The sequence below is a fragment of the Sander lucioperca genome, chromosome 16 (assembly GCF_008315115.2).
Source record: "Sander lucioperca isolate FBNREF2018 chromosome 16, SLUC_FBN_1.2, whole genome shotgun sequence".
NCBI lineage: Eukaryota > Metazoa > Chordata > Actinopteri > Perciformes > Percidae > Sander > Sander lucioperca.
This window is the reverse complement of record NC_050188.1, coordinates 26255859-26276724: the sequence shown is the minus strand read 5'-3', so window position 1 is coordinate 26276724 and position 20866 is coordinate 26255859. Positions and strand designations below refer to the sequence as shown.

The following is a 20866-nucleotide window of genomic DNA, read 5'->3' as shown; positions in this document are numbered from 1 at the left end:
CAAACATGCATATTGCCAGAGAGATCACAAATATATCTTATAGTGGGTACATAGATTAATGGTTTTAATAGCTTTCTTATTTTTAGAATATTGAACTGATAAAAGTAGGCTAATGTTTGAATTTATTTTCGAATATTAAAAATGATGGTTTGTGGTTGGCTAATTTAGAATTAATATGAAATGTAGCGAATATCATTATGAAATGAATGCTGTAGCCCAGTATTTCTTAGTTTTGATGAGGTGTAGCTGGTCTGAAATCTCCTGACAGCACCACTTTAATAAAGGAGCAGTCCACATCCATGTCCTCTTAGTGTCTTTGTAGAAATTGCAAAAAATGGATGATATTTAAAGAGAGACCTTATTTGATATCAGATATTTTAGACTATGTTCCAGTTGAAGTGTGAAGTAAAGCTGTTCCAGTAGAGACCAGATCTGGACCAGAGACCGTTCTATTCAGTAATTAAGCTGCTATATTGTGGTTATTATTGCTCTGTTTCAAGGAGAAACAGATTTGACCAACAATAGTAGCAATAGCTGCTTTTGCAGTGATGTTTGTTCAAAAATAAGAAAGAAACAAGAAGACCTGCCAGCTAACAATACGCACCATAACTGCATGAGTCAGCTATACTGGAATGAAGCTAAAACTGAGAACAAATATTGGGTTAAATGGGAACTTATGAAGTTTGAATATTCCAAATTTGAGAGGAAATACAGTTTAGATCTAGCCAAGTCCAGGATGATATAGATGAAATGAATGTAATCTCTATCATAACCTCTCTTTCCCAAAAGCCCTCAGTCTTTCATTAAATGAAAACCAAACTCTTGCAGAATATCAGAATAAGCTTGATAATAGGCTATATATATATATATATATATATATATATATATATATATATATATATATATGTCCAGAGTTAGAGGGAGCTTTTATTAGATCGAGACAAAAACTGTCTGGAAGAAGGGGAACAAAAGTCTGCATTTTTTTTTAGATTAGAAACATTTCATTTGAACGCCAACTCTTTTTTTTTTTAAATCTTTATTTCATTTTAGCACAGCAGTGTAGATTACAAGGCTTACACCAGAACAATATCTGTTTAATTTTCTCTGCTGTCTATATATATTTTTTTGATATTTCAACAAATTCTGGCTGTAAGGACTTTACATATTTGACCCACTTAGTCCAAAGTTTAATGAAAACATTTTTCTGAAGACGAAGAGAGAAGGTTATCCTCTCCATAACATAGATGTCATTTACTGTATCTACCACTCCTGTAGAGTGGGGGGTTCAGGAAGCATCCAACGCCTTGTGAGAGCTTTTTTACCAGCAGATGTCAAAATACCAAATAAATACTCATCAGACTGTCTCACATGGAAATCAGCACTTCCTAAAAATAATGTAGAGAACTGCAGGGGTAAATCAATGTTCATGCTTGTCAATGTTTTATGAAGCTTGGTCCCGTGTGTGTGTGTGTGTGTGTGTATGTGTGTGTGTGTGTGTGTACAAAGTAATCTGTATTTTCTGTCTATAAAAAAACTACTAATCGATTAAAGGTTAAGGCTGGTGATAGTCTGTATTTTTTCTAGTAGTACACAGGTCATACTGTACACACACTCACACACACACACACACACACACACACACACACACACACACACACACACACATCCACCTGTGCCCCTGCCTGCCTGTGCTCACGTCCTGTGTATGCGCAGAGTGTCCGGTGCGTGATATTACAAATCCCATATGGCCACGCCAAGACCCGCCCTTCAATAGCATTTATTGGCCAGGCGTCCATGAGAACCCAAGGTAACGTAACCCCATTTGTACAGTGCCAGACTGGAGCAAAGACCGCTATAGGAGCCGTTAGCGTGGATCCAACTGCCCAGTGGCCTGGGAGTAGCCTACACCATCCCTTTATCACTATTAAATCACTGTTCTGTATTATCAACGTTTCATTCCTTTGAAGACATTTGGCAGAGCAGCATTGTCTTTCCAAGTTGGAGTGCTTTCGTGAACTTCTACTATCTAGCCTAGCTACTTTTAGTTGTCAACACAGTGTGTGGAGCTCTGAGCCGACAGAACAGGGAAAGCAGGGTTTCTATCGCAGATGAGGGACAACTCTGTCTGGCTTATTTATGTAGCATGGAAGCTAGCGTTAGCTAACTAACCAACCAGCCCGCTTCTAAATAAATACCTTTTAATTATCTAAAGACTCTAACAGTCGAACTGAAACACCGGCGGTGAGCTCCAGGTCCTGCGACCAGGCTAATTAAGAAGGATTCAAGTTTGTTTTGTTGGATATGGTTTATTATGTGCAGAGATCTTCTGATGTTGTCATGAGTTTGATCTCTGTGGGATAAATCCAGTCTGGTCATTATGTAAAATTGGGGAATAATCTTTTCTAATCTTTTGGCAAGGATAGCTTTATATATGTTTTTAATTTGATTTGATTTAACCTTTATTTAACCAGGTAGGCCGTTGAGAACAGGTTCTCATTTACAATGGTGACCTGACCAAGAAAAGCTTAAGCGTGCAAGACAACATACAGTTTCACATTCAAGTACAAGAAAACAGAATACAATAGGCTACAAAGGTACAGATTAAGTAGGCAGTTCCAATCCAGCACAAAGTGAGGTGTAAGTAAGTCGATGGATATGCAAAAGTGGTATGGTGATAACATAATATACATGAAGAGACAATCTATAACACTGCTGAGATGTAGGAAAGAGTCAGAGTACAGTTAGTGCAAATTAAATGGTGGTCAAGATAGTGATGTGGATCCAGTGATCAGTTATAACTCAGTATATATAAATAGATAGTCTATATGAATGCTGAGAAGTAGTGAAATAACACAGTAAACATGAACAGACAGTCTGTCTAAATGCTGAATATAGTAAGAGTCAATATACAGTTAGTGCAAATATTTGTAAAGACTATCAGAATGATAACAGCTGGGATGAAGTAAAGAGTCAATGTGCAGTTTGTGCGAAGTGTGGACTATAGTGATGTTGATCAGTCGTAGCACAATATACATGGATAGACAGAACTATCTAAAATGCTGTAATGTAGTAAATAGTTAGTATACAGTAGTGCAGGTAGTGGTCTAAATAGTGAGGTACTTGTAGATATGAGTAGTAGATGTGCAACAACAAGCAGCGGCGGAGTGGGACTAAAACATCTACCAGGAAATTTCGTAGACCACCGGCCCAGGTTGAGCAGAGGCTGCACAGTTTGACCAGCGGGCAGCGGGCAGCGGCCGGGTAGCGGGCAGCGGCCGGGTAGCGGCTGCGGACAGCGGCCGATCAGACCGGCCCTCACGGCCTCGAAACACTACCAGCCCACTGGGAAAAGTCCAGACTTTCCCAATTGCCATCCGCCTCTGACAACAAGGTAGCCTATTGCAACAATGGTGGGGAGAAAATACAGTTTTGCATGCCAGGGCAGATGCAAAGTGCAAAAGCGCGTAAACAGATATGTGCAAATGTGCAATGGGCAATATACACATTCTAATGTATCTTTTCCATCCTTTGGGATGACTGAGATCACCGCTTTGCTTCAAGATGGAGGCATTTTAGTACCCTGAAAAGATAAACTGCAGGCCCGGAGAAGGCTTGCATTAGCTCAAGTCGAAAAGCCTTCAACCGCTGTGGTGGAAAGCCATCTGGGCCAGGTGACTGGAGATGGCACTATTTAACTTTTAGTCATCATAGCTGTTAATATTTGGTTTTGTTCCTCTGATAGAACAGGTAAGAGAATTAAGGAACTCCAATTTGTTGCTCATCTGCTAAACAAGGTTGTGTATATAGGGACTCGTAGTACTTTTTAAATGTTTTTTGTATTTCATCTTTTTTACATTGTATTTAGAGTCTGGCTCCCTTATTTCATATATTGTGTTGGCCATTGTTTTTTTGAGATTATTTTTTTGGGCATTTTCAGCCTTTATTTTTGACAGGACAGATGAAGACGTGAAAGGGGAGAGAGAGGGGGAATGACATGCAGCAAAGGGCCGCAGGTCGGAGTCGAACCCAGGCCTGCTGCGTCGAGGAGTAAACCTCTATATATGGGCGCCTGCTCTACCAACTGAGCTATCTGGGCGCCCGTGTTGGCCCTTGTTTTTGTAGCTTCCTTGCCAAATGTTTAGTTGATTTTGAGCCAGACTAGTAATTTTCTGTTTAGCAAATATTATCTTTTTATTTTATTTATTTATTTCATTTCAAATTTTCTTTATTCTTGTTTTCAGATTTATAATATAAGATTTATTAATGGTAATTGTTTTTCTTTCTTTTTCTGAGCACCAAATTATATTACTTTTCCTGTGGCCCCAATCCTCAAATCAAATGTATTTTCTATAAAAAGCACACTCACTACATACTGCATAATGTTATGACAGAATCATCCATTTTTCCCGAAACACAGATATATCTCCCTTCCTTGTCTGAAACCTCCGAGAGTTTTTCTAATGGGACTTTTTTTTATATTAAGATTGCTCCACCTCTCCTATGGCCTGATTTATAGGACCAATAATAGACCCTTGAAAATCCCATTCCTAGATCGTGAGATGTGCCTTTTTCTGTTTTGTATCTTTGTGAGAACAGCCAGGAGCAGCTGTTTCCAATGTTGGAGCTCGTTTCAAAAGAGCCCTGCAGGACTTTGTGAAGTCAAAGCCCCCATAAGGTATCGTTTTTTGGCATGTTCATCGTTATCCTACCTAGTCTAGTAGTAACCCCCTTTCTCATTATTTATTATATATGATCACTGAGGTTGATCAGATTTCAGTTTTGAAGAGTTATTTCACAGAACCGTCGGGGAGCTCATCCTCTTAGTAACGGAACTGGCTTTAAAAGCTAACTCTATCTGCAAGCTTAGAATTGACAATGATGTAAGTGATGACCTTAAACTCATTTTTACAAATTGTTCTAGTTTTTTTTTTTTTTTTTTTTACAGTAAATGATATACATCTCAATACTGTGAAAAGAGTGCAACCACTTTCTTGGACATAATCGAGGTTAAACCTTTGACTTTACAAGAGATTATTGACTCCTTCAGTAGCCTAAAACATAACAAATGGGGTAGATGGAATCATTTCTATTGAAGGTTTTGACAGAAAGTAATTTGTATGTAATGAATCTCTCACTCTTACATTAACTCAAGGCTTAATCCCACTTATTCCGAAACCTTAAAAAAGATCTGGGTCTGTCCGCTGCTGGTTTCTATGTGGTAGCTCCGCGGGGTCTCTGCAGGTTGGATGACTGTTGCAGGTGTCCATCGTCCATCCTCCTGCTGGAAGTGGATGGGTGCTCCAGCGTGCAGTGTTGACAGAGGTCTAACAGACTTGTAGTGCTGCTTTTTGCGGCGCTGGCCTACCTCTCTCCTTGCTCGCACTGTGATCAGAGGGGTTACCTGAGGTCACAGTTGTGCTGTTGTGGGTAAGATAGAGCGCAGTCTGCGGCTCATGAGGATTTGGGCTGGAGATTTCAGGCCGTCGACAGGAGTATTCCTGTACTCCAGTAGACTGAGGTATAGGTCTTTCTTGTCTTCTTTGGCCTTTGTGAGAATCCGCTTTGCAGTTTCGACAGTCTTTTCGGCCAGCTCGTTGCTATGGGGATAGCGGGGGCTCCAAGTGACGTGCTGGAAACTCCATGACTCTGCAAACTGCTGGAATTCCCGTGAGCTATAATAGCATGGCCCGTTATCACTGTCAACTTTTTTTGGTATCTAGCGAAAACTGCTTTAATTTTGTGGATAATTGCAGCTGTGTTAATGTTATGCAGGCGTTTAATTTCAAAGTACCTGCTGAGGTAACCACAGGAGTTCCAGGAGAAGAGATCTGTTACAGTTTTCCATGGGTTTTTCTGGAATTGCTTTTGAGAGCATGGGCTCCTTTGTGTTGGCATTGCGGTGTGTTTGGCAGATGTCACATTTCATTACTGTTTCCTCTATTTGTTGTCCCATGCCTGGCCAAAACATGATGTCCCTGGCCCTGTTTGCTGTTCTCCACCCCAAAGTGGCCTGTGTGTATGCATTCTAGCATGTCTGTTCTGAGCTTCTGTGGAATGATTATTTTTCTACCTTTTTCAAATCTACAATGTCTAGGGTTATGTATCCACTTTTCTTTTTAACTGTCCTCCCCAGAGAAACGCTCCCAGAAGTTGTTTGTTCAGACAGCAATTACGACCTTTTTTTTATAACCCATATCGTCATATGGTTGGGAGGACTTTTTTAATTCCGACCATTCCTGGTCGATCTTACATCTGCTGGATTCAGGTCATTTTCTAGAATTTTATGTATTACCGATAGATTCAATGTAACATTTTGGAAAAACAATTCTCTGTGGTTATCAAGGCAATCCTCACCAGTAATGGTAAATATGGTAAAGGAGATGCTGCCTTATGTTAGTCCCACAGATGCCTTAACTTTGTATTGGTGAATGCCATCAAACAATTCTAACTCTTGAGAGGTACCCTTACCTGAAATAGTTTTCCTTTGCCATTAAAAAGATATGGGATATCTCACCAAAAACTAAAGAGACTCCCTTTAAGATTATAAATATGTATCCCTGTCACAACTTTGATATAAGAATTCAACATTGATAAAAAAAAATTGTGTGGTTTTGGAGTTAGACATTAAAACTTTAGAGTAAATATTAGTTTGTATTTATTCAAGAACTTTTTGGGAAGTCTAAAAATTGGATTTCATTTACACAAACTGAAATTTAATGGACATTAAATTTGGAAGTATGGAGAACCAAAAAAAAAAAAAAGTCTAAGCCTTATACAAATCTATGCTTATGTTCTACACATGCCTCAAATCTTTTTATTGCTTGTAAATTGCTGGATAATTTGACCTTTCCAGGCCTCTAAAATGACAAAAAAACAAATCACTCTTTACTCATATGCAACTGAGAAGTCACATGTAGACATTATTTTTCTTTAAGGGGTCAGTAACATTGGGAATCATTTAAGAACTTTCATTCAACATTCATCTCATTCACCCTAAAATTAAAGGCATCATCTATCCATGTCCACTGGTAAAGGATTAAGTAAAGATTAAGTTTTTTTTTACTTTTGGCCATTACAGGGCCAATTTAATTATTCACTCTGATACATAACATTTCAACTCACTCCATTTTAGCTGTGGTCAACATTTTACACAAGGGCATTTAAAATGCATACAATTGACACAATTTGGGAAATCATTTCCATTTTAATTAAAACCTATTTTACTTGCTTTGGATAATGTCATACAAATGCTCTCAAGTAGAAGTTAACAATGTCAGCAGTCAACTGAAGAGTTCTGACAGGTGGAAGATACAGAGGAACAAAATACTCAAAGTACTACATCTTTTAAATACAAAACAATGACAAATGGATACTTGGCTTAAAAGATCTGCTTACATTCTTTTAACAAATAATTTAGAAAAGGTTTGCATTGCTAATGTTTCCAAGTTAAGCCAATGAATTAAATCGACAAAGGTATGAGCACCCTAAGGTTAATCACATTTAAAATAAAAGTAAAAAAGAAAAACAGGTTATTTTAAATTGTTTTCAACAAAAGGTTAAACACATCACCTGGATCATTGACCATTACAGACAGACTGGGTTTTCAGGGGATATTTAAAAATAACAAGGTCATTTAAAAAAAAAAAAAAAAAAAAAGCAGAAGTCTATAGACAGCAGGGTTTGTTAATGTCTAAAAAGGTCCCTTCACACAGTTATTCCAGATTTCAAAGGGTTTGCAGGAGCAGGTTGAAGCAGAATTGAGTAGTGGCCGAAGCCCATTCAAGGGAGACCTTGATGTCTTGCTGTTCCAAAGCTAAGAGTCCTGGACTGTCACCACTCATCTAGATTACAAACTCAATTTCTCAGACCATGAATCTGGTGGAAAACTACACTGTGTGAGTTCAGCTGTACAGTTCTGCAGTGACTCTACATGTGTCTGCTTCAGAGTCCTCCAGTGTCACTCCATATTGTCTGGGTCTGCCTGGGCCATGTAGGCATCCAGCTCAGCATCCAGGTGACCTTTGGTCTTTGACATGTAGGCGTCCAGCTGGTTGTCCAGTTGTTCACGGGTCACAGCTTGTCGGCCAACACCTCGGCCCCGCCCGCGGCCACGACCACCTCTACCAGCAAAACCACCACGGCCGCGCAGTCCACCACGGCCTACACACACACACACACACACACACACACACACACACACAGAAGGGTTAACAATTCAACTCAATGTCTATTTAAGATAATTCAGTTAGATGAAAAGTACAATCCTTTTCCCCACTTAAATAGAAAAGTCAAACTTTGTCACCCCCTGACCTCTGGCTATTCCTCCTCGTGCTGCTCCTCGGGACGGAGCGCCTCCTCTGCCAGGAGCTCCTCCACGGTGGCGGCCTCCTCTACGCATTGCCAGACGGCCAGCAGAGCCACGACCTCGCATGGGACCACCTGTAGAAGACACTCGCTTCCCTGTGCAAGACAAAGTAATATCACTCAATGCACACCCGTGACAAATGAAAATCTACAGCCATGAAAGTGAAGCCCTGCACTTGGAATCCGAGCCATATTCTTAGTTGAGATAGTGTGTAAGGTTGTGGATACACACCTCTCAGGGACAGAGCTCCCCTCATTACTCCTCCTCTGGCTCGACCTCGAAGGCCACCCCTGGTCATCCCTCGCATTCCTCCTCTGCCTCCAGCTACTCCACGCATCAGAGTCCCGACAGGCCGGCCCAGCCTGGCCTGGATGTTGCTCTTCCCCAGGCGCTGCTTCAGGGTCTGGCACAAGTTATTCAAGGATGCAATTATGACAAAATGAAATCAGACAGACAAACAAGGTGGTGTTACGGGCACTCAATCAAGGCCACGTTAACACGACAGTGGCCCTGGGTAAAAACAAAAATGGTAAGATGCATCTCTATAGATTCACGACTAAAACAGTCACACGAAGACAGAAATATGCATACACACTATTCAGATTTATAAAGTCGCACGTGCGTCCGATTCCATTTTATAATTCTCAATTGTGGAGCTGGGCACATACGCACAAGGCTCATTTCCACTACAACAGTTGGCCACAAATAATGCAATAAGGCCCTTAAACATTGATTGCATATAGATACTTGTGCCCCCCTCCACCACTCAATAGATCCACCCATCCATCCATCCATCCATACATAAGCTAATCTCCCTCTTCTCGCCTTGGCCTACCCGCATGCGTCACTCATGTCACGTCTTATGAACAATAAGTTAGCGGGAGTGAGAAACAAGGCATTGTGAGGACTTAAGCTCACGGAGCTAACAATAAAAATAAATACGTACCTAAAGTTTATGTGTAGCTGCCCTACAGCTGTCAGAGTTAGCTTTGACTTCATATATTACCTTCTAATAGCTGGATTCTCAGTAACGTGACAATCTGCAAGAAACAGGTTGCTTATAAATCATTAAAATAGTAGTGACAGCACCGTTTGGCTTAGTTATCAATGCCGTTAGCATCGTTTGTTACTTATTTTATGACAAATGGTTTCGGCTGTGCTTTCTAACATGATGTCATTGTGCTAACCGAGCACCGTTAGCCTTTACAACAGAGCTGCTTCACTACACTTACACGTGGCCGGCTATTTTCATAAACGGACATTTAGAACCTCTACGTTTTCAGTAAAGTGTTCGTTTACATGTACCCGTGTATATATGCTGTCAATGTCGTTAAGAGCATGCCACACCTGTAGGTGGCATTGTAACGAGAAGCTCAAGCCCATGTTAGCCAATCACAATCCCGGCTGCCTAAACCTCTGTTTGTCTCAGTTTACATGCAAACAAAGTCTTCCAAAATCTCCACTTTGGCCGGAGTTTTTAGAAATAATCATTTTCTGTGATAAATCGGGGTTTTCGTGTAAATGAGAGGCCAAACCACAGGAAAATTCAATCCCTTCGTGTAAACGGGGCCTAAGTGGCGTGCAAGAAATGCAATTTGCCATGACGTAGATGACCTTCGAGGCCAGGCTGATGTTAGAAGTCCCTCTAGTGGACAGAAGTGTAACAACCACATGCTTATAGAGGCATTGACAATGCATAAGCCTGAGTAGTGTAGTACATATTATCAGGCTGCATTTGAGCATTAAATATTCTAATATGATATATTTTGAATGGTATTATAGAGAAAGACTGACCGCTCTAATACATTTATACTCTGAGCATGAGTGTTCCTAACACAGTTAATCACTTGTGTTAATTTAGTTGGAAGCATGTGTAGTATGATCTTGCTGTCTGACACTCCACTCAATGTTTACTGTCTGTATACATTTTATTAATTCTGGACTTAATGAGAAAATGCAAAGAACATTTGTTAGGAATTGTATTGATAGCAAGCCTTCAACCATCTGAATGAATGAGGGCTTGAAAAACTATTGAATAGGCGTCCCCAGCCCTAACTCTACTACAGGTGAAGCATCTATCAGATTTGTCATATGGGATGGTTGTGGGACGGTAGGCAAGTAACTAAAGCGTTGTACGGGCCGTCCACAGGACAACAGAATGTTTTAAAAAGGTTTTCCTTTGCATTAAACTATCTTGAAAGTTATAGCCTAGGGATAGATGCTAATATTTTAAGCACTGGCCCCATCTAAGCCCCTACATTTGGTGGCCATGTACATTTTTGGTGGTCCAAATGTAAAACTTAAACCCATACAGAAGGGGCAATTTAATGCAACATAACACAGCCTTCATTAACTGACACTTCAATAAATTTAGACATTAACACAATGAAAATATATATTGATTCAAATTGAAAGCTTAAGTGTTTTGTAACAAGTCTTAGATCAGTCTCATTTAAAAACAGACTGATCAAAATAAAATGCAAAGACATAGGACTATGTCGATACACGGAGCCCTGGATCGCTCTAAATTGGCCAAGATTTGTCCGATGGCCCAGTTCTAACGTTACAAATTGGTTGACTGAAGCATTGCTGTACAATGAGGCTGCTGCGGAGTGCTCAATGCTGTTGAAAGAGACGGGCATCTTTATGTGTGACGGAGACAAAACCTTACCATTTGTGTGATTAAGGACTTGGAGTGTTATTTAACATGGAGCTGATGTGTGTGTTATTTGGTTATTAGTGGCTAGCTAATTAAGTCAAAGTTATACTATTAGCATGTCCTAGCTTTGCTATTCCCTGGTCCCTTTTACAAAATATATATTTGAAGGTGGGCAGTGCTTCTTTTATAGAATTGGCTTATTTTATAATGGGAAATGAATGTGTTTACATTAAACAAACATTGACTATCAATCAGATTGAATTGTATCTCATCATATTGCACCCAATCGTTTCAACATTAAATCAAACTGAATCATTTCATATTAAGATGTATTGTCCCTGAACCGTACAGAAGCCCATGTATCTAGATACTTCTTGGATCGTCTTAGAAGGGAGATTTGCACACCCCTACCGCCCAGCCCTAACTACAACATCAGGACATTTAGACAAACCTAACCGTGGCGGTCCTGACAGTGCCATTGAGCTAAAAGACACCAGTACCAAATATTTTATTTAATAATTAGGTGTCCCAAAAAAATATTCATGCTGTACCAAATAGCGTAATAGTTTGCAAAAGGTATCTTTATCCAACCAAATTCTCAGCTCACCAACCTATCCGTCACAATTATTATTGTATTACTCTTTTTATCCAAATATTGACATTGCAATTTTTTTAAATTTATGTTTTATAAATTTCGGGTCTCCGTCAGAAACAAGGAGATCCTATCTGCTGATAAATGCTGTTAAGTGCACACTTTATTTTCATTGTGGTTTTTTTTATTAGATTTTTTACAAAGTTTAGTTTTTGATTACTTGTGGACATTCTTTTAGTTAATACATTTTTTTATTGAAGATAAGTGCACCGAGTACAAATCTACTTAAGCAGACAATAACAGCGTTAACTAAAATGTTTAAGTTCAGCAGTTTTGTTTCTCGATTATAATATTATATATCGGCCGTTGGCCGCCCAGCTCTCTAAATATCAGCATCGGCCATTTAAAAAGCCATGTCTGTCGACCATTAGTAAAAACCAAAACAAGATAAGACTCCAAGAGTTGCATGTGATGATAATATGATTCATCCCTCTCTCAATGTAAGACATTTCATTGTAAAATATTGAGTCATGCAGGTGGAAGTAGCTACAATTTATCTACTTCAGATTAATTTGGTCTAAAATTTCAATCAGTTTATGTAATTAAATTGAACCAAATTCTCATCACTAATCTTAGCATTACTGAGAAGACTTGTCTCACATATGTTACAGACACCCCTCTTCCATTAACTCTTACACAAATATAGTATTGGTGCAGGTCAGTCTACAGTTTACAACATAGCTCTACATGGTAAAAAGCTCCACTGACACTTATGGCGTTTTTCCACTACATGGTACCTGCTCGACTCTACTTTTTGGTTTTCCATTATGAAAAAAAGTCCCTGGTACCTGCCAACAGGTACTTTTTTTAGTATCACCTCCGTGGATGTTCCCAGCGAGCTGAGGCGATACCAAAAGGTGACGTGAAAATCTGCAGACTCCTGATTGGTCGGAGAGAATCGTCACTAATCACCACGTCATCATTGCAAGCGACAGACGGGGGTGTCCTGAACAAACCCGCCATTTTTAAATAGTTTGGCCAGTGGCGTTTGTTTTTTTCGCTGCCTCCAGCTTCTTTAGAAACTAAATGTGTCTTCTGGCAAACAGCCACATGCTGAAAATCAAAACCAACGCACCTTCCACGTTCTGTGTGCGTGTGTCGCTATGACGACAAGCCACGCTCGGCTCAGGCATGTGGTATTAAATCTGCAGTAGAAAATGGAGGACGGGGCCCCGTGGCCGAGTCGAGTCGAGCTGGTACTAGCAGTGGGTAGGCGCCATTAGCTTGTCTGATCTTTGTCCTCACCTGCTTGTGACTTAGAGCAGCTTGCACTGAGGGCCGGTTTTCCATCTGCTGGGCCAGCCGGCGATTGCGGGCACTGGCCAAATGCTGCTGTTGCATGGTGGCTCGAATGCTTACCGCAGTGGGCTGCTTGTTCTTCAGCATGTTAGTGAAGCTTTAGAGGTGGGAGGGAAAAAGAGGGAAGTAAAAGAAGGGGACAGGGGATATACAGAGGAGGAGGAAGCAGGGTTCCACATCAAGTAATTTCTCATTATGGATGAAGCGCACTTGCTATGCAAGACTTATGTTGCAGTTTTTGGCACTCATTTTTTCTCTCAACCATATGACAATCCAGAAAGATTTATACTTCTGCATGTTTTCAAACAAGCACAAAAAGTAGGCAAACTAAGATTAAAAAACTCACAGTGCAAAGACAGACCGAAGGACAGAAGCAGAGAGAAGGTGCCAGAAGAAGAGCGCAATTTGCCACTTACAGGCCTCCAGCTGACTGGCTGGGGTGTCATCATACTGCAGCAGCAGAGGCCCTGGACGTAAGGACTGCCAGGTCACCCAGCCACTTACAGCATGGACCGTGACTTGTGGGTAAACCACTGAGAGAAGGGAAGGAAAGATGGGAGAGGGAAGGGGAGCTCTTTGTCACGTCCAAGCTAGGACTGAGTACCTGGTCTTTTATAGAATTGGAGCAGCGAGGAGAAAGAATGACAGAACAAGAAGATAGAGGAGGTGCTTCACTTCCACTGGTTTGCCCCATCTTCCTGGTTTAGCTTAAGCCTTACTCTCCCCTTTATAGGCATACACTTGATGTATCCTGTGCTGGTTAAGTAACAGGCAGCGGGAGTGCCAGGGCTTTTGTAGGACAGTGGTCTGGTCCAGCATAGGCTTACCAAGGCTTACCCAGTATGACCACTACCCTCTCCCCTTGTCTATATGTTTGCACTGCTCACACAAGATGTGTGGCCCGGGCCAGCCCCTTCTGCTCCATGTTACAATCACATTTATCTCTGCAAGTGCATCAAGAAATGTTGACAAGACCAACAAAGTTGAGTGAGCAGTGCACACACTGGGGACAGTCAGAATAGCCTCCATGTCGGGTCCAGTCCCAAACTGTAGCCTTCCGTAGGGACCACTAGAACCTTCACAAGCCAAGGCTGGCCCTTGCATCGGGTGTCTTAACTGCTGACAGGGTGCGTGGCGCCTCACCGCTCATTTAGGGACACTTTGGTGGTACTTTTCAGGACAACTTTTTGGGAGGAGGCTGTGCTCATTTTGATGGACTTCGCTTGAAGGCTCCTGGAAACAGAGGGAACAGAAAATAAAACAAGGTCAACTGGCAGTCATGAGAAGGTAAGTACGCTAAATTTAGACAGCAATCACATATGGTATCAGCGAGAACATTTGACTTTACATTGCATTAAATGTATCACACTGAGATACATTGTAGCTTGTTTCTCCGCTGCTGACTACAGTGATCTCTCTTAATACTGGACCAATGTCAAAGATTGTTGTTCCCATCAGTCATTTAGAGATACAAGAACATAGGAAAATAGGGTCCAGGTCGAAAAAAACTGTTGTTACCCTTTAACCTATTTCTAAACCACGCATTATTTGTAATTAGGCCACACGTGATTCATTTGAATGTATCAGATACATTTAAAATAACATTCAAAATTACACATGTTCTGCTGCTTATCTAATTTTCAAGTAGCTTGACACTCAAAGCCGTTTCGCCTCAGACAACAAAGACTGATTCAGATCTTTAAGGTTTAGTTATTTATATCTTTAGATAGTTGCAAATGTTGGAAGCAAAACTTCATTACTGGAGATTCTATAGGATTCAGATATGATAAAACACTGTCAAATCTGACTATGCTGTAAGTACAATTTCTGGTTAAACATAATTATTTAACAATTTTAAGTAGTCTCACAAATACCATTCTAAGTAGTTTTGGTTCTCTATGCTGGTGATTTAAACACTGCATCCTATTCAGGAATGTTAATACCCTTTTGGAGTAGCCAGTATACCTATATATATTTACAGCCCCAATGCCAGTTTGCTTGTCTCACTCAGTTTAGGAAGGCTTACAAAATCCTTAAAAACTCCCTTCCAGTTTCTATCGGACATTCTTAATCGCCACTTGATATCTTTTAATCAGACATTACATAAACCAACTCCTTCAATCAACCAAAATTATTACCAAAAAAGTAATGTGAACCTATGACAAGATGGTGGCCTCTGAGGAATAATCATTCGTAAGGCCACTGGGGAGGTCAGGTGAAATGTTCCTAACAGCTGCCCATGTATCACGGAAAGATAAACATATGCAGCACAATATTCTCATGTGCCATCAAGTGACGGGAACACGCATTTTTGATTCCAACCTAACGAGCTCCTGTGCCCCTTCGTGTAGATGAAGATAACGTTACTCAGCTCTGTGGATGGAATGAATGTCTCGATGCCAGGCAAGTGCGACACCTTTAGCTATTTGGTAAAATAGTTTGGAGTCAAGAATACGTAGTTCCCTTTTCATATGTCCTTATTCGTGATCCCAAGAAATTGGCAAAATAAAAATAAGTTAGCTGGGCGGACGTAGACTTTAAATAGGTCCTACATTAGCAGCCCAATTTGTCAACTCTAAACGCAATTATTTGCGTTTTAACATTTAAGTAGCTTAATTACATTTCAGGTGCCTAAAATAATAATTCCCGGCATTTTTTTTACTTACAGTGAATGTTGCGTCGGTCGAGAAAAGCCTTTCAGTCAGCTCGGGTTAGCTTTAGCTGGTAGTTAGCTAACGTTAGCTGGTACCGGTTGGCACGGAGTGGCCGTGTAGGGTGTCCTTGTATTCTTTTGTTTAAATATAACCTGTAATCTGCTACCTTCCTTACTAAGCGCTGTAACAAATGAGCAAACTAGTTGCGATCAGGTCTTTCTCAGAATAACTATAAAACGCTGGAGACAAGGTTTTGCTGCGTCTCCCTAAAATGGTGCTGCTAGCTCAACTGGCCGTCCACGGTAAGAAAATGGAGAGGTCCTTATGACTCCAACGCCAACGTCACGAGGACGTAGCTTCCTGTCTGGCCGTGTTGAGGTAGATGCTTTACTAAAATGGCGGCAGCGGCTTTAGTAGCAACTTCCTCAGGCAAAGATGCTTTAGCCGAGGGGTTGCTCGACCTCCTGAGACCAGCTATTCAGCAGCTCGACTTACATGTACACTCAGTCAGGTAAATGCGGTTATCGAATCTGTTATTTAATCGTCGCCTACATCATACACCCTGCTGTCATCCGCGTTCCAACCCCTCGGTAATACTTCAACGTTAACTGTCTCGTGACTTTCCAGAAAATGTCGACCCGGTGGTGTTTATTATTTTATAATTCCCAATTTAATACTTTTTTTTTTTATACATATTAGTCAACTTTGCACACACGGTTGCACAAGCCTTTATTGTTTGAGCACTGCTAATGTCACATGATGTGTTCATCTTGTGTTTGATGTGGGTTATCTTTGGCACTTGATAAATGTTTGTGCCAATATGATGAATAAAGCTGCTCACATCGCGGTTTGTATCGTCTGTCCTTCCTCTGGATTAATGGGATTCTTTTTTTCTTTGCAGAGAAAGCCAAGTAGAATTAAGAGAACATATAGACAATCTGGCCACAGGTAATTCATTTTATGTATATTGTATTTGTCTGTTAAATCCCTGACTCAGGTGTTATGTGAATTCTTAATGTAAATGCCTATACTATATAAAACATAACAAAAGCTTAAAAAAAAGTATAAAGCACATTAAATAACTTGTGTTCACTAACCGTTGGTGTGGTCTTGTGTGTCATTAATGTGCATTATTTGCAGAATTATGCCGGATAAATGAACATCAGAAGGTGGCTCTGGACCTGGACCCTTATGTAAAGAAGCTGCTGAATGCAAGGCGAAGAGTAGTGCTAGTAAACAACATACTGCAGAATGCTCAGGTCAGTTAAGCTTTGCTGTGGAACTTCTTAAAGCGGCACTAATTATTATGTTCAACAATGTGAAAATTGTCACTAGTAATGACAAACCCACGGAGAATTATCACAAACTCTGCAGTTCCCCTCAGCTTGACAGGTCTTTTAGCAACTTGAACATGCTTTGGTTTTCTCTGCTCTCATCACTGTGGTGAGGCAGCTGTTTTCAGAGAAACTGCTCTGATAAAGCTGCTGTACACTCCCTGCTCAGCAGCAGACAGACACCGTCAAAGACTAGCTGGTGAACATAGTGGAACATTTAGTAGCTGAAGAGCCAAATGTTTTTCTCAGGAGCTGGTAGAAACCAAACCAGAGCTAAAAGAGGAAGGATATTGGACTTACATTCATCAGTTGAACACAAACATCATTCCTAATGTCCACCTGGCCTGTTTCATTGTTAATACAGCTTTAAATATTCTATACAGCTAGTGCTACTGCTAATACTGCTATCACTGCTAACTTTAATACTATAAGAACTACAGCTAATACTTGTAGTGTTAGTTGTAGTACTACAATTGCTGCATACTGCTACTCCTATAACAACTTTTGCTATTATTACCAATATTGTCCCGCATTGCCAGACCGTCCTCCACAGGGCTGCGGAGGAGACACTGTCTAGTCCACACAGCATTCGGGGATGGGAGAAAAACGTGCTCTGGTTTATTGGCATTTCTTTAAAAAACCAATCGCAATAGTCATGGGCGGTGCTAAGACCCAGACACAATGACGGTGCCTCTGCTAAATAGTCTCAGGAAGGAACTTGTTTTGGTGAACATGTGGACGTTCAAAAGTAGTTTTAGTCGTGCGAGAGAAAACTCAGATTGGACAGATAGTCTAGCTAGCTGTCTGGATTTACCCTGCAGAGATCTGAGGAGCAGTTAACCATAGTCCTCATCCACCGGAGTTTAGAACGCCAACACAAAGAAAGGGACATCCGGCCTAAAAAAAGGGACGTCTGGCAGAATTTCTGGCGACACTGGAACAATCCTGGAAGTGAAACGTCGTCGATATAGACTATTACCAATTCAGTTTCAATTCAGTTCATTTTATAGTGTCAAATCACAACAGGAGTTATCTCAGGACACTTTACAGATAGAGTAGGTCTAGACCACACTCTGTGATTTACAAAGAAATAATTTCCCATGAACAAGCATTTGGTGGGACAGGGGCGAGGAAAAACTTGCTTTTAGGGAGAAACCTCAGACAGACCCAGGCTCTTGGTAGGCGGCCATCTGGGACACAGAAACACTGATACAGATATACATGATATGATTCATAACAATTATAGCAGTTGGTATGATGCGCTGTGGCACTTAATAGTAATAATAAAGATACTCGAACTATGACTAGAAATAATAGTAGTTGTAGCAGTGCAGGGCTTCGAGCAGGACCGCAGCAGCTGCCAAAAACCAACCACCTGAACCACCAAATCTGCGAGGCGAGAAAGCATAAGGACTCTGGGGAATAAGCTCCCCGGAGCTAGGTTAGTAACATACATTAAAGGGACATGAATGCACACAGATGGAGAGAGAGAGGAGCTTAGTGTGTAATAGGAAGACCGCAGCAGTCTAAAACTATAGCAGCATAACTAAGACCTGGTCCGAGGCAAACCTGGACCAGCCCTAACTATAAGCTTTATCAAAGAGGAGAGTTTTAAGCTTACTCTTAAATGTGGTGACGGTGTATTACTGCTATTGATATTACTACTACCACTGCCGTTTCTACTACTACAAATACTCAAGTACTTCTAGTATTATATTACCATTACTACCCATAAAACCACTATACTGCTACAACTACTGCTATAATTACTAGTAGCATCCCTGCAATTAACAACCAAGTTTAAAAACGGAAAAAAGGCACACAAACAGTAACACAATATACAAAACAACCTCATGACCTGAATATTCTGTCCACAGGAACGTCTGAGGCGACTCAACCACAATGTGGCCAAAGAGACAGCACGAAGAAAGACCATGCTGGAGGCTTCAGGAGTGTTCCCCTCCCGCTCCCCCAGTAAACCCTGAGCCTCCTCCTCCTGCTCTGTCAACTGTCCTGACCAGGAGGGACACATCAATACTGGAAACTGTAACACAAGGACCACAAGTCTTCCTTTGACATTTAGTTAGCTGTTTGTCTAATGACATGCTGATGTCCTGCACTGCTTTGTCTGATGTCATAATAAAAATCCTGGCTGCTATCTGTTTACTGTTAGGCAGCTGCAAAATACAACAGAATCGGCTCTACAGTACCACCAGATCATACATTGTTTCTAAAAATAAGATAAATACTTGTACGCATGAGCAAAATGTTTTAAAAAAAAAAAAAGACTGCAACTGTAATGTCACCTCATCGTGCAGGATAGATGAAGACACTTAGCCTGAGCAATCTTGTGGACCAAAATAACAGATCCTTGTTTTGCTGCTGGAAGCATTGCTCATTAAAATGTCAGTCAGTTATCATGCCTACTACTCTCTGGCTGTGGGAGATGGCTGTTCACAAATGTGATTTGAATAGCTCTCTATGAGTTGAAAGGTAAAGGCTCTGTTACTCAGTCAGTTAGCATCCGACTTAGAACGGGTTAAACTCAACTGGCACTGGCAGGGGTTTAGAACACCTGGTTGCGGTGTCAAAATGAACACCACAACAATGGCAACATCACGTAGCACACTCATGGATGTATTAAGATAGCTATAATACATACATGAGTGCATAGGAGTAGGCATGTCTGATGGCTAACCAACATGCACTGGGGCAATGGGATTGTTATTTAATTGGCGTTGCTGCCTATTGGGATCTGCAATGTTTCCACTCTTGTTCCCATTCCACATTGACAATTAGTCAACGCGTGTAAATGCAAATACACCGTGAGTAATGTGTGTAGAATTATTGAGATTCTCAGCCTTGACAGCAATTTGATGACCAAATGCAACATTGTTGATGAATTTAGTTCAGTTGTAGTTTTTTCCAATCTAAAAACTTCTTGTTGAAAAATCTTGACAGAACATGTCTACTTGCACTTGTGATAGTATTATTAAGTAATGTTATAAATATTTCAATCAAGTGTAAATCTTTTTGTAGCACATTTGTCCCTGTGTTTCCTTTCAATCTACTGCAGTATCACTATTCTGTCAAATATACAGTACAGTATTAGCTTACACTAAAACTGCAGCGGGAACTGGTCTGACAATACATATACGATAACTTGTTTCTGTGACTTCTACATTACTGGCAAACTGAGCACTCGTCCTTGAGTCTCCGGGCTTGTGCATTATTTAACAACGGTCGGTGTGTTTGTCAGATAATCAGTAAGCCTGTTTCTGGCATCAGAAGTAAATTGAGGAATAAGTGACACATTTAATTGTAATTACACAGTTCTATAAGTTTGACACTTGTAAAAGTGCCTTCAAAAGAACATAAATAGTAAAATATTCAAAATGTTAGACATTAATAAAATGAGGTGTATACATTTAAAGTACTTTATATAGACAAAGAAACGAATTAGTGTTTTTTTTAAACAGTAAAATATTGTTAAATCAGATTCTGAACTTTTTTTGTTGATAGAATTAAATAAAAAACAAATTGAATAGACTTATAAGTTGTACGTTGCTCCAAATGCAACAAAGTAAATCAGAAACCATTCAGGAGAACAGTGTTTTAATTTAGATTTGGAAATGGCTAAGGTTATGGCCCAATCACCAGGAAGTTGGTTCTATCTGTGTGTAGCCTCGTAGCTAATCGAGGTTCTACCAGTAGACTGCTACCTAATGATCTAAGGGAACGTACATGTATTATGGCCTGCTGGACATAAAGCAATGTTTGGGTGTGGATATACAGTAAGACCTATAATTCTTGTGTTTGAGATGATAAAATGCTGATTTAGTTATTGCCCCCATGTGGCTGCTGAAGCTAAGATCTGAGTCTAATTAAACTGTAACTAACTTG

At 40.4% G+C, this 20866-nt stretch overlaps 2 protein-coding genes across 7 annotated transcripts; one reads left to right on the top strand and one right to left on the bottom strand.

Moving 5' to 3' along the window:
• Window positions 1-7184: 7184 nt before the first annotated feature.
• On the bottom strand, window positions 7185-15896 carry chtopa (chromatin target of PRMT1a). Of its 5 annotated transcripts, none has more exons than XM_031278527.2 (6): window positions 15642-15896; window positions 14119-14208; window positions 12922-13072; window positions 8597-8768; window positions 8311-8460; window positions 7185-8160 (listed from the first exon to the last, which is right to left on the bottom strand). In XM_031278527.2, exons 2-6 carry the CDS (start codon window positions 14181-14183, stop codon window positions 7958-7960), a joined length of 741 nt encoding a protein of 246 aa, XP_031134387.1. In that variant the 5' UTR covers window positions 14184-14208; window positions 15642-15896; the 3' UTR covers window positions 7185-7957. The 5 variants fall into 5 exon arrangements, with proteins under 5 accessions (XP_031134387.1, XP_035849178.1, XP_035849179.1 ...); XM_035993285.1 differs by having other exon boundaries at window positions 13980-14208; window positions 15642-15814; XM_035993286.1 differs by lacking the exons at window positions 14119-14208; window positions 15642-15896 and adding an exon at window positions 13322-13973.
• A 95-nt stretch (window positions 15897-15991) lies between these two features.
• Window positions 15992-20866, top strand: snapin (SNAP associated protein). 2 transcript variants are annotated; one of them, XM_035993288.1, is made up of 5 exons: window positions 15992-16140; window positions 16531-16577; window positions 16770-16888; window positions 18841-18960; window positions 19069-20866. In XM_035993288.1, exons 1-4 carry the CDS (start codon window positions 16025-16027, stop codon window positions 18946-18948), a joined length of 390 nt encoding a protein of 129 aa, XP_035849181.1. In that variant the 5' UTR covers window positions 15992-16024; the 3' UTR covers window positions 18949-18960; window positions 19069-20866. The 2 variants fall into 2 exon arrangements, with proteins under 2 accessions (XP_035849181.1, XP_031134389.1); XM_031278529.2 differs by having other exon boundaries at window positions 18841-20866.

What these genes read in the sequence shown, in the direction of transcription:
- chtopa (XM_031278527.2), bottom strand. Translation starts at nt 14,183, where the DNA reads ATGAGCACAGCCTCCTCCCAAAAAGTTGTCCTGAAAAGTACCACCAAA. An exon ending in CTGCTCTAAGTCACAAGCAG is followed by an intron (nt 8,769 to 12,921) that starts GTGAGGACAAAG and finishes AACTTGTGCCAG; the next exon opens with ACCCTGAAGCAGCGCCTGGG. An exon ending in GGGAGCTCTGTCCCTGAGAG is followed by an intron (nt 8,461 to 8,596) that starts GTGTGTATCCAC and finishes TGTCTTGCACAG; the next exon opens with GGAAGCGAGTGTCTTCTACA.
- snapin (XM_035993288.1), top strand. Translation starts at nt 16,025, where the DNA reads ATGGCGGCAGCGGCTTTAGTAGCAACTTCCTCAGGCAAAGATGCTTTA. An exon ending in TTACATGTACACTCAGTCAG is followed by an intron (nt 16,141 to 16,530) that starts GTAAATGCGGTT and finishes TTTTCTTTGCAG; the next exon opens with AGAAAGCCAAGTAGAATTAA. An exon ending in TATAGACAATCTGGCCACAG is followed by an intron (nt 16,578 to 16,769) that starts GTAATTCATTTT and finishes CATTATTTGCAG; the next exon opens with AATTATGCCGGATAAATGAA.